Source organism: Amaranthus tricolor, chromosome 13, assembly GCF_026212465.1.
Source record: "Amaranthus tricolor cultivar Red isolate AtriRed21 chromosome 13, ASM2621246v1, whole genome shotgun sequence".
Lineage (NCBI taxonomy): Eukaryota > Viridiplantae > Streptophyta > Magnoliopsida > Caryophyllales > Amaranthaceae > Amaranthus > Amaranthus tricolor.
The window spans coordinates 3,865,186-3,878,979 of NC_080059.1; the positions used below are offsets into that span (position 1 = coordinate 3,865,186).

The window sequence follows — 13,794 nt, forward strand, 5'->3', positions numbered from 1 at the left end:
TTTTTAATTTATAGGTTAAGATATAGTTAATTGAAATTTTGTTTGATTTGTCTCATTGTAAAGATTATTAACAAATTTTAATAATTTTTTATTATAGTAATTAAAAATATTAAAAATTTAATGAGTATATTAAACTGTGTGAAAAAATAAATGTTATAAGTAAATTGAAATCGAAAAACTATAAAAAGAGAGAGTACACATCAATGTCTTATTCTCATCTTTAAATACTCCAAACTCAACCCCCTAAAATAATTATTAAATCAACTTCAAAAATTCGAAACAAAAACAAAATAATCGAAAAATAATCAAAAAATTTCTTTATTCTACTCTACTCTATTCCACACCCTTGGATTATTATTAGATGATGATTTTTCTCTCTCTCTCTTTCTTCAGAGCTACTACTATATGATCTTCTTCCTTCCATTTCCATGCCTTTCTCTCTCTTCTTCTTCCTTCATTGCGCATGGGAGGCGAACTTACCTCCTCTCTCGAACGTTCTGGAAATGCTTCTCCGTCGCCGGAACCTTCTTCTTCCGGCGACCGATGCTGCGATGGCGGACCTCCCATTCGCGTGCTTGTGTTTTTTCATAAAGCTTTTAGAGGCGAGCTTGATGTGCTTCGACGTCTCGCTTCAGACGCCGCCGCCGCCGATGAGACTGATGATAATCGACGAAAAGTTGCGGCGGTTGAGCTTCGAAGGAGGCTTGAGTTCTTCAGGAGTGTGTTTAGATACCATTGCGCTGCTGAAGATGAGGTAATTTTACTGAAGTGTCATCTTTTTTTTTTTGTATAAATTATGCTATTTTTGGAAAAGAGTTTGAGGTTGTTAATTTTATTTTGGCAATGCAATTTGTTTAGTTGTTGAAATTTATGAAGATTCGAGGGCAATTTGGGAATTAAATTTGAATCAATTGAGTTTTAAGGGAGAATAAGTGCTTATAAATTGAATTCAAAGTTTTTGGATGCTAGATGAGGAGTATAAAGTGTTGAATTTGATGATAGGATTACAATTTTGAATTTACCTCCTACTCTTCCTCTAGACTCAGCATAAGTTTGAATTTAGATGGATTCGCTATATTTTATCTTATTTTGTGACTGTAAAAGTTACGCTTGAGAAAGTAATTATCCATTTCCTTGATTCAAACGACAATGATCTCACACAAAGTATTTTGCATTTTTGTATAATTATTAGTTTTCCGTTTGTAAGGAACCACAAACGACAATAAGGCTCGGTCTTGCTCACTGAATTTGAGTTTTTACTCTTGATGCAGCCTTTAAGATTTGTTGGGCTTTGTTCAAGGATGTTAAAATGGAGAAATTATACTTTAAAGCGAAAGGAATTTTCTTAATGACATTATAAAATCGAAATCATTGGTGCTATGAAAATTGAATGTGTATAATCAAGATATTGCTCATATTGTAGGCTGTGAATAGCTAATACTTAAAAATAAGATTGTTTACCCTTAAACTCCCTCTATTCCTTAATTAAATTCTCACAACAAATGTTCACGGGAATTAAGAAAAACAGATGCTTTTAGATAGTGAATATATATTTTATTGAATAATTAATTTAATGAAGAAAAATGAGGACCATAAATATTTAAAAAAGTATTAAAATAAAGTTAGTGGAAAAAATATGGGTACCACTATAAAGTTAATGAAAAATATGTGAGAATAATAAAAATATTAAAATATTAAAATAAAGTTAGTGGAAGATATAAGGAGACTATAAGCATTATTAAAATATTGAAATGAGGATGAACGAGGTCATTTTTGTCTAAAAATTTGTAATATAAATAGAAAGATTCTTTATAAAATAACAAAACATCTAAAATGGCTAATGGAAACTTAACACAGGAAGTATATAATTGATAATATATTTCAATTTTTAAAAATAGATTTATGTTCATGAGTCATGGACCTTTAATTTGATTCAAATTTATAAGGTTTTTACTTGACATAGGGGCGAAGTAAAGATTTTGGAGTTTCTATTTATTTTTGTGATATTTTTAAAAATGGGGCCCTTCATTAATTGAAAGATAAAATATTTCACTTCAAGAAAAATAGATCAAAGATAATATATTATAACATTATATTCTAAAATTACTTAAAATATATATAAAAAATTCACAAACAAATCACTTAAAAAAATAATGCTTCTTTTCACATGTCTTGAAGCAAAATCATCTATAACAGATTCAACTTCAACTTCCTCCGAAATATCACTCTCGATTGCCATTAACGCACGATCCTTTTTTGTTTATTACGTTTTTTTATCTTGATTCGTACTTACGAAACATAATATAATAGCACAATCAAATAAAAAAGCATATATATAAAGAGACCAAGAGTGAAAGGATAGCAGTATGATATCACCGGATGTGCTGTGTTCGGATTGATTTCTGCAACTAAATAACTGATTCGTACTAAAAAAATCCTGTTTTTCCCAATTGATTTCTCCGTTTAAACAATTAACCAAATTAAGAGAGAAAGTATATATTCAGAAAATTGATTTGTACAACATAGAAATTAAACCTAAATTATATAAATAAAAAATATTCGAACAGTCAGGATTAATTAACCAATTGATTTCTGCTTCAGCATTTAACCAATTAACCCAATTGATTCATGCAGTCCAGATTAATAAACAAAAATAAAAAATATTCATAAAATTAAATCTTATAATCAATTATCAACAACAAATTAAAAACAAAATTAAAAAAATAAAATACCTTTAATTGAAAATCTAAAGTGATTTTCTCTTTGCTAATTCATCTTTGGGGTTTTAGAAATTGTAGATCTTAACAAATAATTCAAATGGTTTAGAAAATGATTTCATAAATAAATCAATTATCAAGTTGGAGACATAAAATAAGATTCTCCTTCATCTTAAATGAAAGTTGATTTACCAAAAAAAAATTACTTTGAAGTGGAAAGGTTAAAAGAGGTGAAGAAGAATGTGAAGCATGATTTATTAGTGTGGTCCCCTCCTTGATTTATTTTCCAAAAACAAAATTCTTTGTCTTTGGTAAGACTTGAACCCGGGCCTCATATCCAAATATATTTTATTTTATTAATAGCACTATTTAATATTTGAGGCCCCTTATTTTTGGAGGCTTTAGGCGGTCGGCTACCCGGAATGGGCTTAGAACCGGGCATGCTGAGTTTGACATTAATAGAAATCATTTACAATTGTACGTTGAATCAAAATTTTAACAATTGTGGTTTTATGCTATATGATTGATCCATCATTTCATCTTTATTAGCTTTGACATGCTGTAACTGTGAATTAAACTTAGGAACCTTTATGTGAACTTATGGCCCTTCTAAACCGTTTCAAACCTTATTGGTTCCGAGAATAGGCCATAAGAACAACACTTTCTTACATTGTTAACCCTTTTGGCTTACTAAACACATTAAATATCGTTGTTCTCTAGCTGCCCCCATTTTTTAGTATTAGTGTTTAGCATTGTTCCTTGTTTCTTTTCTGTTGCACCCTTTTCCCAAAGATGTGAGAACATTTTAGTAGAAATCTGCAACTTTTAAGAATGGGCATTGTAGGTTTTTGAGTAACTTAAAACTTGAAAATTCTGTGCTTGGATCTTTATGTACTCTACTACCTTGAGAGTTTTTGTTTATACTCTCTTGGAACTTTGTATTTCTCATTCTGTGAACACTATGCTGTTGAAAACATCTCTAGCCATTCCAAAATAAATGCTATACTTTCATGAAATCTTTGCGCTTTTGATTTCCTTCAAACACTTAACCTGAGTAACTTTTATTTATTTTCCAACAGGTTATATTTTTTGCGCTAGACGCACGTGTAAAAAACATTGCCTGTACATATTTTTTAGAGCACCAAATAATTGATTCTGTATTTGAATCAATCTTTTCCTGTATAAATGGCATATTAGAGGACCATGTGAATGCATGTCAAGAATTCCAAGAACTTAACTCTCACATTAGCACTCTCGAAGGGTCAATCAGTCAGCATATGGTGAAAGAAGAACAACAGGTACGAAATCTGGTGGCCTCTCCTTTTAGGAGGCATGCATTATGGCTTCATGATATCATCAATGTTCTTTCTTATTTATGTATCCAGAATAGTTTATTGTCAACTCCAAAAAATGTGTCAAAATAGATTTTGGCGCGCTTAGTGTTATATTGTTATGCACTTGTATAATTATTAGCATTGAGTTATTGACTACATTTCAGTGTGCAAGATATATGGGCTTGTATAGTTGTAAAACATCATTTATTTTTGTGCAAATTTCGTCTTCATTTTTTCTTTTGGAATATTGATGACTTTCTATTCATAAATTAACTTCCTTTACTTGAGTCCTTTTCTGGATTATGTAGTCATATTAGTAATTACTAAATTCAATGCTGGCCTTAAAGTTGAGCGGTTACCAATTTGTGAATCTTTACCCATGGAAAGAGAGGATAAGATCTTTTAGTCAACCATTTAGTATTAGACGCATGAGCCAGCGTACATTCATGGTGAAGATTTGCAGCCTTGCAAAATAGAGCAGACATATATATTGAACGAGTACCACTCAAGAGACGCTGCAACCCTTGTTTTTAATTATTTCGATATGTACCCGTGAATCACGGTTCTGAAGCCATAGTACTTTCAAGTTCATCTCTAATCACTAAACCAAGAACATGAAGCACATCCATCGTGTTAGCTTAGCTATACTAACTTTCTTACTATTTATGATAGCTCACTAGGTTCTGCAGATATTTAATGCTATCTTGAATATTTAATTCTGGATCATCGATTCTGATTTCTGATGCTTAAATTGCTAAAGGTGGTATTTTTTTCTTTCAAACTTGAAGAGAGGGGAGAATTTTTGGAAAATAAATGGTTGGCCGGAAGATTGTTTTTGGGATGGGGCAACTAATGGATGAAAAGAGAGTATAATTTCTTCCTTGTGTATGATTTCGCCTATAAAAATTCACAGGGAAAGTAGTTTGTACTTGGACATGTAGACAGTGGACCCCCCACACCTGAAGTTTAATTGTCCATCCAATCCTTAGAGAGCCTAAATATCTATATAGGACATGAAAATTTCTCGTACAATTGTATGATTACTTCCACTGTTCTTGCCTTATATCTCACCTCATTGATGGCAGGTGTTTCCTCTTCTAATGAGCCAGTTCTCTGTTGAAGAGCAAGGTTACCTCCTTTGGCAATTTGTGTGTAGTGTCCCAATGTTGCTTATGGAGGAACTTTGTCCATGGTTATCTTGTTTTCTTTCTCCAGAAGAGCAATTGGACTTCAAACTTATCATGAAAAAAATTGTGCCCCAAGATATATTGCTAGAAGAGGTATATCTCTCAGTGCATATTCATCCGTTTAAAAAACATCTTTTTGATTCTAATGATTGAAATTATTTTCTGAAGGTGGTGATTTCTTGGATTGATAAGACTGCTCAAACATGCTCAGGAGGTGGTGAAAATTGTGAACCCCCTTGTGATTGTCCTGATGGAGTGGAAAATTTAAAAGACATCTCCAGCCTTGGCTTGCTCAAGACCTCATTTGATAAACATTGTCATTTACAGTCTACTGTTGAGGATCAGCCTTTCGTTGGCCTTATGCTTTGGCATGCTGCGATCAGGTCTGACTTCAAAGAAATCTTAGACAAGCTCTATAAAATAGAATTGAAGGAATTGGGATCACTTCTTGTTCGAATCAACTTCCTCACTGACGTACTGATATTTTATAGGTAACTTCCTTCATATGAAGAGTTTTTTATGCTTGTGATCACTGTTTGTATTTCTTGTTACGCTTCTTATGCAAGTTTCTCCCCTTTGTTTAGTGATGCGTTGGAAAGAGTTTTTTATCCTTGGCTAGATAATGTCTCTGGACTTCCAACATTGCGTCAATACAAAGAGTTTCCTTGCAAAAATGAAATTGAAGGATTTCAGAAGATTATATTCGAAGCTGCTCTGAATAACGTTCCCAATCCAAGATTTTTGGAGATGCTGCGTTGTAAGGTGGAGGATCTAGTGTTTGTGACTAGTAAGCATTTGTCTTTTCAAGAAACAGAGGTATGTAGTTTGCTTATTTTTGTAGTTTGTATTTTAGAAGTGGGATGTAGATTGTTTCCTCTTTTGATTATTTTCAGAAATTTATGAATTTTGAAGCGACTCTTACAATTGCAAATGAGCGTTGATTAGTGATCTTTTCCAGATTACCTCAAACCTCAACAGCTTTATTTTCTTTAACTCTGTTAATTAATTTGAACTTGATGTTTATCTTCACCTTACTGCTGTCAGTTTTTACTCAGGTTTTCCCTCTCCTCTCCAAGAACTTTGACTGTGAAATCCAACAAAAATTGCTACTCAAGAGCCTTTTCATGTTGCCTCTTGGTTTGTTGAAGTGTGTGGCAACATGGTTTTCACTTCACTTGCCCAAGGAAAAGTTGAAGTGCATCTTACATTTTATTGAGAAATCTGACTTCCTTGCAAAACCTTTTACGTCTCTTCTACACAAATGGATCCGCATAGGATACTCTGGAAAATTTACAATACAAGATTTGCAGGAGATGTTCAATAGTAGAATATCTTACATGTTTCAGAGATTTAAGGACAGTAATGAACCTGACAGCAAATCTGTGAATGCCATGACTGAACATGTTTCTCCTGACACGTTTTCCAGTTTCCTAACCAAAGAGAAGCACGGGACATCATATTCTAGTGGAATAAGTATGCTCGTGTTTTCTTCTCGGGCTCCAAATCAGGTGCATACCTTTCTTGGATATCCCCTTGAAGCAGTTTCTTCTAATCAGCGAGAACCAAGGCCAATGGATCACATCTATTATTTCCACAAAGCTATAAGGAAAGACCTTGAGTCTCTTGTTCTTGAGACAACTAAGCTTCCCAGAAACTTGAAACTTTTCTTGGGGTTCAATCAACACTTCCAACTAGTGCGGTCTTTGTATGAACTCCATAGTGAGACTGAGGATCTGGTGGCATTTCCAGCTCTAGAGGCAAAGCAAAAGGTCCGAAACCTTACACAGTCTTATTCAATTGACCACAATCTGGAAAATGGATGCTTTAATAGAGTTTCTGGCATTCTAGATGAAATGTCTAAATTGTATGACACACTATTGAATTGTCCTGTTGATCAAGTAGATCCAGCATTACTAAAATATCGTCAGTTGTGTTTAAAGCTTCATGATAGCTGCAAATTGCTAGAGAAAATATTGAATGATCACATACTTCGGGAAGAAATTGAACTTTGGCCTTTATTTAGAGAGTATTTCTCCATTGAAGAACAAGAAAAGATAGTAGGATACATGCTTGGAAGAACAAGGGCGGAAATTTTGCAAAAAATGATAGTGTGGCTAATGGCCTCTTTAACATCAGATGAGCAGCAAGCTATGATGAACTACTGGCGCAAGGTTACAATATATACAAAGTTCAATGAGTGGCTAGCAGAATGGTGGGAAGGAATTGAGAGCTATGCATGTTCTGAGGTAGAAAAGGCAGATATTTCTTGTTCATCAGCAATGGGTTCTCTTGATGTTGTTTCAAAGTGTTCGTCTATGGGTGTTTCTCATGATCAAGGTAAAAACTTCAAGGTTGTACATGAGAAATTACCTCATGATGAGGCTAAGACTATCAATATGGTTATAACCATGGAAAGTCTTGATAAGCAGAACAAGAAGCATAAATCTTTTGAATATAATGTCTTTGGTGAGAAGGAGAAACATGGGAGTGAAGTAGATCTGAGTGATTCCACAAGTGAACTGGAGGCTTCCATACGAAAGGTGTCACAGGACCCCTCTTTGGATCTTCAAGCAAAAACACGAAAAATGCAAGACCTAATGACAAGGTTAGTTTCTTTTGTTTCTCTCTTTCCCTTTGTTCCTGCTTATTTCATCAGACAAGTGCATAGAGTTGTCTTCCCTCTATGGGTTACACCTGTTTCCCTGGTCTACTAGCTTTTTTTCTTTACACTAGGCTAAGTTGGCATAAAAGAAAATGAACTTTTGCCTCATATATCTTTGATACTCGGAGTAACCTCTTTAATTCTGTGTGATTTTACAAATTTGTTCTTTTGTTCGGAGAATTAACGCTTTACCATTGTTCTTTTGTTTGGAGAATTCATTTCCTATATTCTTTTGTGTTTTTATTGCCGTCTTGCTTCAGTAATGATCATTCTCTTGTATTCTAATGCATGCTTGTGCTGCACCATTCCTTAGCCATTGGACTGCACAACCACTGCCTGATTCAGATAGTGCGATTAGAAACGAGTCTGGAAAGCTTCCTGGTCAGTTTCCCTCATATAGGGACACGGAAGGCTCTGTATTTGGTTGCAAACACTACAAACAGAACTGCAAGCTTGTTGCAGCTTGTTGCAACCAGATTTTCACATGCAGACGCTGCCATGATGAGGTTTCTGATCATCAGATGGATAGGTAAATTATGAAAAAAGGTTGTCTTTTACTGGTTTATAAAGATGTCCATTCTCAATTGGATGAACATCGGTGCAGGAAGTTCACGACCAAAATGATGTGCATGAAGTGCTTGGAAATTCAACCAATTGGACGCACTTGCCTAACTCCTTCTTGCAACAAGTTTTCTATGGCGAGATACTATTGTACCATTTGTCGATTATTCGATGACAACAGGTTAATTTACCTTGGACCACTATTTCTTTAGTTATATAATTAGCTGTCTCTGAAGTCTGAAGTTTCTCTAAGACTAGTATACATTAGACAGGGAGATCTATCATTGTCCCTTTTGTAACTTATGCCGACTTGGAAAAGGATTGGGGATTGACTACTTCCATTGTATGAAATGCAATGCCTGCATGTCTCGGACTCTTTCGTCGACACACGTATGTAGAGAGAAATGCATTGAGGATAAGTGTCCTATATGCCATGAGGATATGTTTACCTCCAGCAATCCAATAAAGGCCCTTGCTTGTGGTCATTTGATGCACTCATCATGCTTTGAGGTATGTAAAAACCTCTCCTTCTCCCTTTTAGTTTCACACAGACCCTTGGATAATTCACACATTTGACACCAGCCTATGGTGTAATTTAGTGACAAGACAACTTTGGTGGAATTGTGATAAACATCCTACATTTTGTCAAATTTTCTATATCGTGAAAAAAAACTACCACATAGTACATAGGTGACATTGAAAATTAGAGACACTTGACTCATTTGTATTTCCTAAATGATCGAAAAAAGTAGTTGCACGAAAGTTAACCTCACCCTCATATATAAAAATCTTGTTATGGAATTAGTTGAACATGCTACAAGTACTTAACATGTTGACTTGGAACCTTTTATATAAAATACATACTGTATACCCTATAGTTAAGTTACAATTTTACTTAAAAATCTAGTTTTTCATTTACTCACTAAATTCCTTTGATATTTTCTCCACTATAACTCTCAAAGGGAATGAAAAATTTTGTTTTACATTTGAATCAAAGGGATGGAAAAGCATGCTTTACACTTGAATCATGATTGAATGACTGAAACCTAGAAATTCATTCAAACATTGAAGGAATCGCTTTTTATCATGTTTTTTCATAATATTTGTATACTATAGTATAAACTATAGAGATAGTCTTTTCCTTTTGCTTACATATGGGTAGACTTGATCCTAATATAGAAAATAAGGTATCCTGAAGTAGTTCACAAAATGCTGTGGAGATGTCATTCGAAGAAAGTATCATCTGATTGGTTTTTTTGAAGTTCCTCGAATAATCATTTACATTAGTCATATCATCTAAACAAAAGGCCTCATATTTTCTATGTGCACTCTTTTACAAGTACAAATGAGAAGTTATTCACTCTAAACTATTCCACATGGTGATCAGGACTACACTTGCACACGCTATATCTGTCCAGTCTGCAGCAAATCCCTTGGTGATATGCAGGTTAGTACTAATGACTATATTGCTCTATTTAATTAATTAAATGCTCCGGCTGTTTCAAGCCTCGCTCATTTTTTATATTTTGGGATTTTCATCTACATTGCTAAATAGTGGTTAGTTAAGCTGCTAATAGAACTCTAGAAATGTGCATGATGAGTAACCATTATCCTCCTAGGATTTGTACTCCTAGAAAAATGGTAATTTTTAGGAAAAAAACCTCTTCAACTTAAACAGGAAATTTGGACACTTCGCGGTCCAAGATCTTGAAAACTTGCAACTGAAACAAGCATCACATTCTTTTAATCTGTATCTGTCTTGTTCTGGTCCAGATTACACTCAATATATCATTTGTAATTAAAAGCTATTGCACACCTTGTGGAACTCATAGAATACTGGCGTATAAGACTTCATAGAATGATGGTCAAGACAACTGCATGCATTGTTTATACCAATAATACTAGCATACTGGCTTTGCGGTATGCCATGGCCCCTGTATATGTATTTATGATAAGGAACTCGAATTCATTGTTCGGATAGTGATGTCATCTTGTTATACCTATGGCTACTACATTCTAATCTTTGTTCTTTTGCATGTGATTTATTCATGATTTGAAAGTGAACTTTTTATAAACTCATCATGAATGGTCTACTGATAAGCTGTTTTCACTCATGAAGGCGTAAAACTCTCTCAAAAATGAATGTATTCTTGACTTCGTAAATCTGTACTAAGCAAGGATGGTTTCAATAATGAATGGAAGTTACATATATACGTTCCTAAAATTGGACAATATTCTGCAGGTGTTATTTGGAATGTTGGATGCACTATTGGCTGAGGAAAGAATACCAGAAGAGTACATTGGGCGGACTCAGGTTCGTACGATTGTTATGAAACATATAAGGTGTTGTTTGGTACCGTTTTGGTTTCCTTATTTTGTTTTTAAAAACAGAAACTAAACCAAAAGTCGTATGGTAAAACAGATTTTGAAAACTTTTGTTCAGTTTTCGCAAAAACACAGCAGAAAAATGAAAAATACAATTTTTTTAAATTTTGGTTTTAGAAAATTATTCCTTCAACTATTTGGACTTGTCCCAAACGTGATCTTTAAACGTCACATTTATGTGAAAGTCTTATTCCTTATGTTCCTCTGAATTTGCACCATAAGCAAAAAGCTCTCACATCTTTGAGTGAGGATTGAATCTTTGTCCAAAAAAAAAAGATTTTGTAAAAATTATTGTGAATGATACACATATTTGTTAATTTTCTAACAATAATACCAACTTATGATTTACTGTAGATCATACCAACTTAATTAGAGGGTTGTTTTCCTAGAATAAAACGAATTTTTGTTTGTTAACTAATTTACTATTATTTTGTCAAATAACCTCCGATAGTTTGGGTTTTATCATGTTAGAATACTCTAGGGAAAGACCATAGAAAATATTATTCATGATGAACAAAGTTAGTATTATTGTAGGAAAATTAACAAAAAATTGTATTATTCATGATATTTTTTCTTTAATACTATACACTAAACTTGCCTTTTGAACTAGATTTAACTCATACTTAATTCCTCTCAAAAAGAAAAAACTCATACTTAATTTATAGATTCGAACTCTATATTAATCCAACCTGATCTGTACCATGGGCCATTTTAGATTCATAAGGTCTAGATTTTATTTTTTGAGTCCCAATGGTTTAGGGTATGTTCTTGGTCCCTTAAAAAATAATTGGTGTAGGTCTACGGTATTGAAATCATACTCGACCGTTTGTTCATTTCCAATCGTAATTCAATCCTTTTACTTTGACCCAATTACCCAACTCGGCTCATGACTAATTTTCACCATCCTTGTACCTAAACCCAACCAATAGACTCGGGTGCCCCACCTAAGACCATCTAGAGTCTTAACCCATGACCCACGAGTATGTGACCCATTTAAAACCTTTTGCACCCATATTTGACTCTAATTTAGAGGCTTTGTTCTTATTTTTTAATACCCAATGAATTTGGATCAAGGGTCTCAACCTAATGAAAATTAATTCGTTATGGGTCTAATCTTTCCAAACTAAATGCGATACATAGACCTCAGACTACCGTAGACTTGTACTCTAATATTATACCAAATTGATATTTAATCTTACCCATGACCTATTCACTCTCATTTTGGACTCTAATATTGTAAAAATAGTAAAGGAAAAGACAAACTTTTGACCCTTGACCCATCATATATAGTAAAAATAATTCCAAATTTATAACATTCAAATCCTATGAATATAGGTTTGGGTTAGATATTCAAAATGAATAATTTTGTCTAAATTCTAAATCTATCTCAAAGCTATTTTTAATGGTACAAGATTGATATATTCCAAAAATATAGAGTATGTAAAGTAACTTGTTTTGAGAAAAATGGTAACCGAAAATAGAAATTGGTTTTTTGTTTTAAGAAAACAGAAAACAGAAAACAGAAAAACAGAAACAATATAAAAGGGCGCCTATTTAGGGATTTTTTTTTTTTTTTTTTTTTTTTTTTTTTTTTTAATGGAAATTGTAGTCATTTTTGCATTGTTGTTTCAGGGCATACTATGCAATGACTGTGAGAAGAAAGGAACAGCTCCCTTCCATTGGCTTTATCACAAGTGTCCATTCTGTGGGTCTTACAATACTCGACTTCTATGACTTTTCTAAGTACAAAGTGGAGAAAACTAATATTGTAAATAGGATGTTATTTGTGATTCACCCAATTTTGACAAATTTGATAAGCTATAATTAGAGTACATGCCTAGATTTGAGAAGCTGAATAGGCGATTGTTAGTGGTTTTGAATAATGATAGATCAGAGTAGCAAACTTTCATTGTAGTATTAAGTCACATAACTCGAACTCTCAAAAGCACTATTCTATAAGCTCATATTACTGTGAAAGATGTTTGGGAACATCACTTATTATATAAGGATGATCCTTTTGACCAAAACGAATCATGATTAATGAATGATTCCTTATGTATGATTGGAATTTGGAAATATTGTAAATCAGGGTTTTTAGAGTTTTTTTTTCAAATAGGGAGTATCTATCTTTCCTACTTGCATATTTGCAATGTTTACTATACTTATACGACATGGTGATTGACAAATTTTTATTGTACTTGCAACTTCAAATTGTCATTACACTCATACGCCTTTGTTTATATTATTGGCTTATTGCTGTGATAGCAAACATAATGAAATATTTTGTCATAGGTAAAAAAGAATTATCTATAAATTATGACCGTGAATTTAGGTCGTTTGTAAGCGACAACAAAGTTTTTTATTTAAGAGTTTTAGTCATTATAAATTAAAAAGTGCATGCATTATAATTATCTCACCGAATTTTGGTGAACATTATCTGTTGGAATTTAAAATAATATTTAACTACTTAAAATTATCTTTGACTTGATTAATTTCTAACAATGTTGAGAAAAAAAATGAAAATGTGAAGGTAATGAAAAAGTTTCTAAGTTGGGTTTGAGAAACCCTAATCTCAAATTTAAAGAACTAGTGATTAAGTGATTATGTTATATCTAGCTTTTAAAAATGATTATTCATAATTGACTTAGTAACTTTTTCAATTGCATTTAATGATTATGTAAAAAAGAAATGGACAAATATTATGAGTAAGGATCTCATATAAGAAAAATGAACTTTTTGAAATGCATGAATATAGTACTTCCATAACTAAAAAAAAGCTATAAAAGTGAAAAATTGAAAAAAATAGCTTATTATAAAAAAAAAAAATAAGTTCGGAAAATTTTAATTTTCAAAATAAGCGTCTTTATATTAAGCTGAGGTCAGGTATGTTCGCTGTTCCTAACAACGAACAAAAAAAGTCAAAATTCTTTATTTGTTGTTATTAACAG

At 32.9% G+C, this 13,794-nt stretch overlaps 1 protein-coding gene across 3 annotated transcripts; it reads left to right on the top strand.

Annotated features, from left to right (window-relative positions):
- Window positions 1-254: 254 nt before the first annotated feature.
- LOC130797890 (zinc finger protein BRUTUS-like At1g74770) lies at window positions 255-12,959 on the top strand. Of its 3 annotated transcripts, none has more exons than XM_057660675.1 (12): window positions 255-754; window positions 3,797-4,015; window positions 5,137-5,331; window positions 5,407-5,729; window positions 5,823-6,054; window positions 6,294-7,843; window positions 8,214-8,429; window positions 8,505-8,642; window positions 8,734-8,971; window positions 9,849-9,908; window positions 10,704-10,775; window positions 12,479-12,959. In XM_057660675.1, the coding sequence occupies exons 1-12, from the start codon at window positions 464-466 to the stop codon at window positions 12,578-12,580; spliced, it is 3,636 nt and encodes a 1,211-aa protein (XP_057516658.1). In that variant the 5' UTR covers window positions 255-463; the 3' UTR covers window positions 12,581-12,959. The 3 variants fall into 3 exon arrangements, with proteins under 3 accessions (XP_057516658.1, XP_057516659.1, XP_057516660.1); XM_057660677.1 differs by having other exon boundaries at window positions 615-754; window positions 3,915-4,015; XM_057660676.1 differs by lacking the exons at window positions 9,849-9,908; window positions 10,704-10,775; window positions 12,479-12,959 and having other exon boundaries at window positions 273-754; window positions 8,730-8,892.
- The last annotated feature ends 835 nt before the right edge of the window (window positions 12,960-13,794 follow it).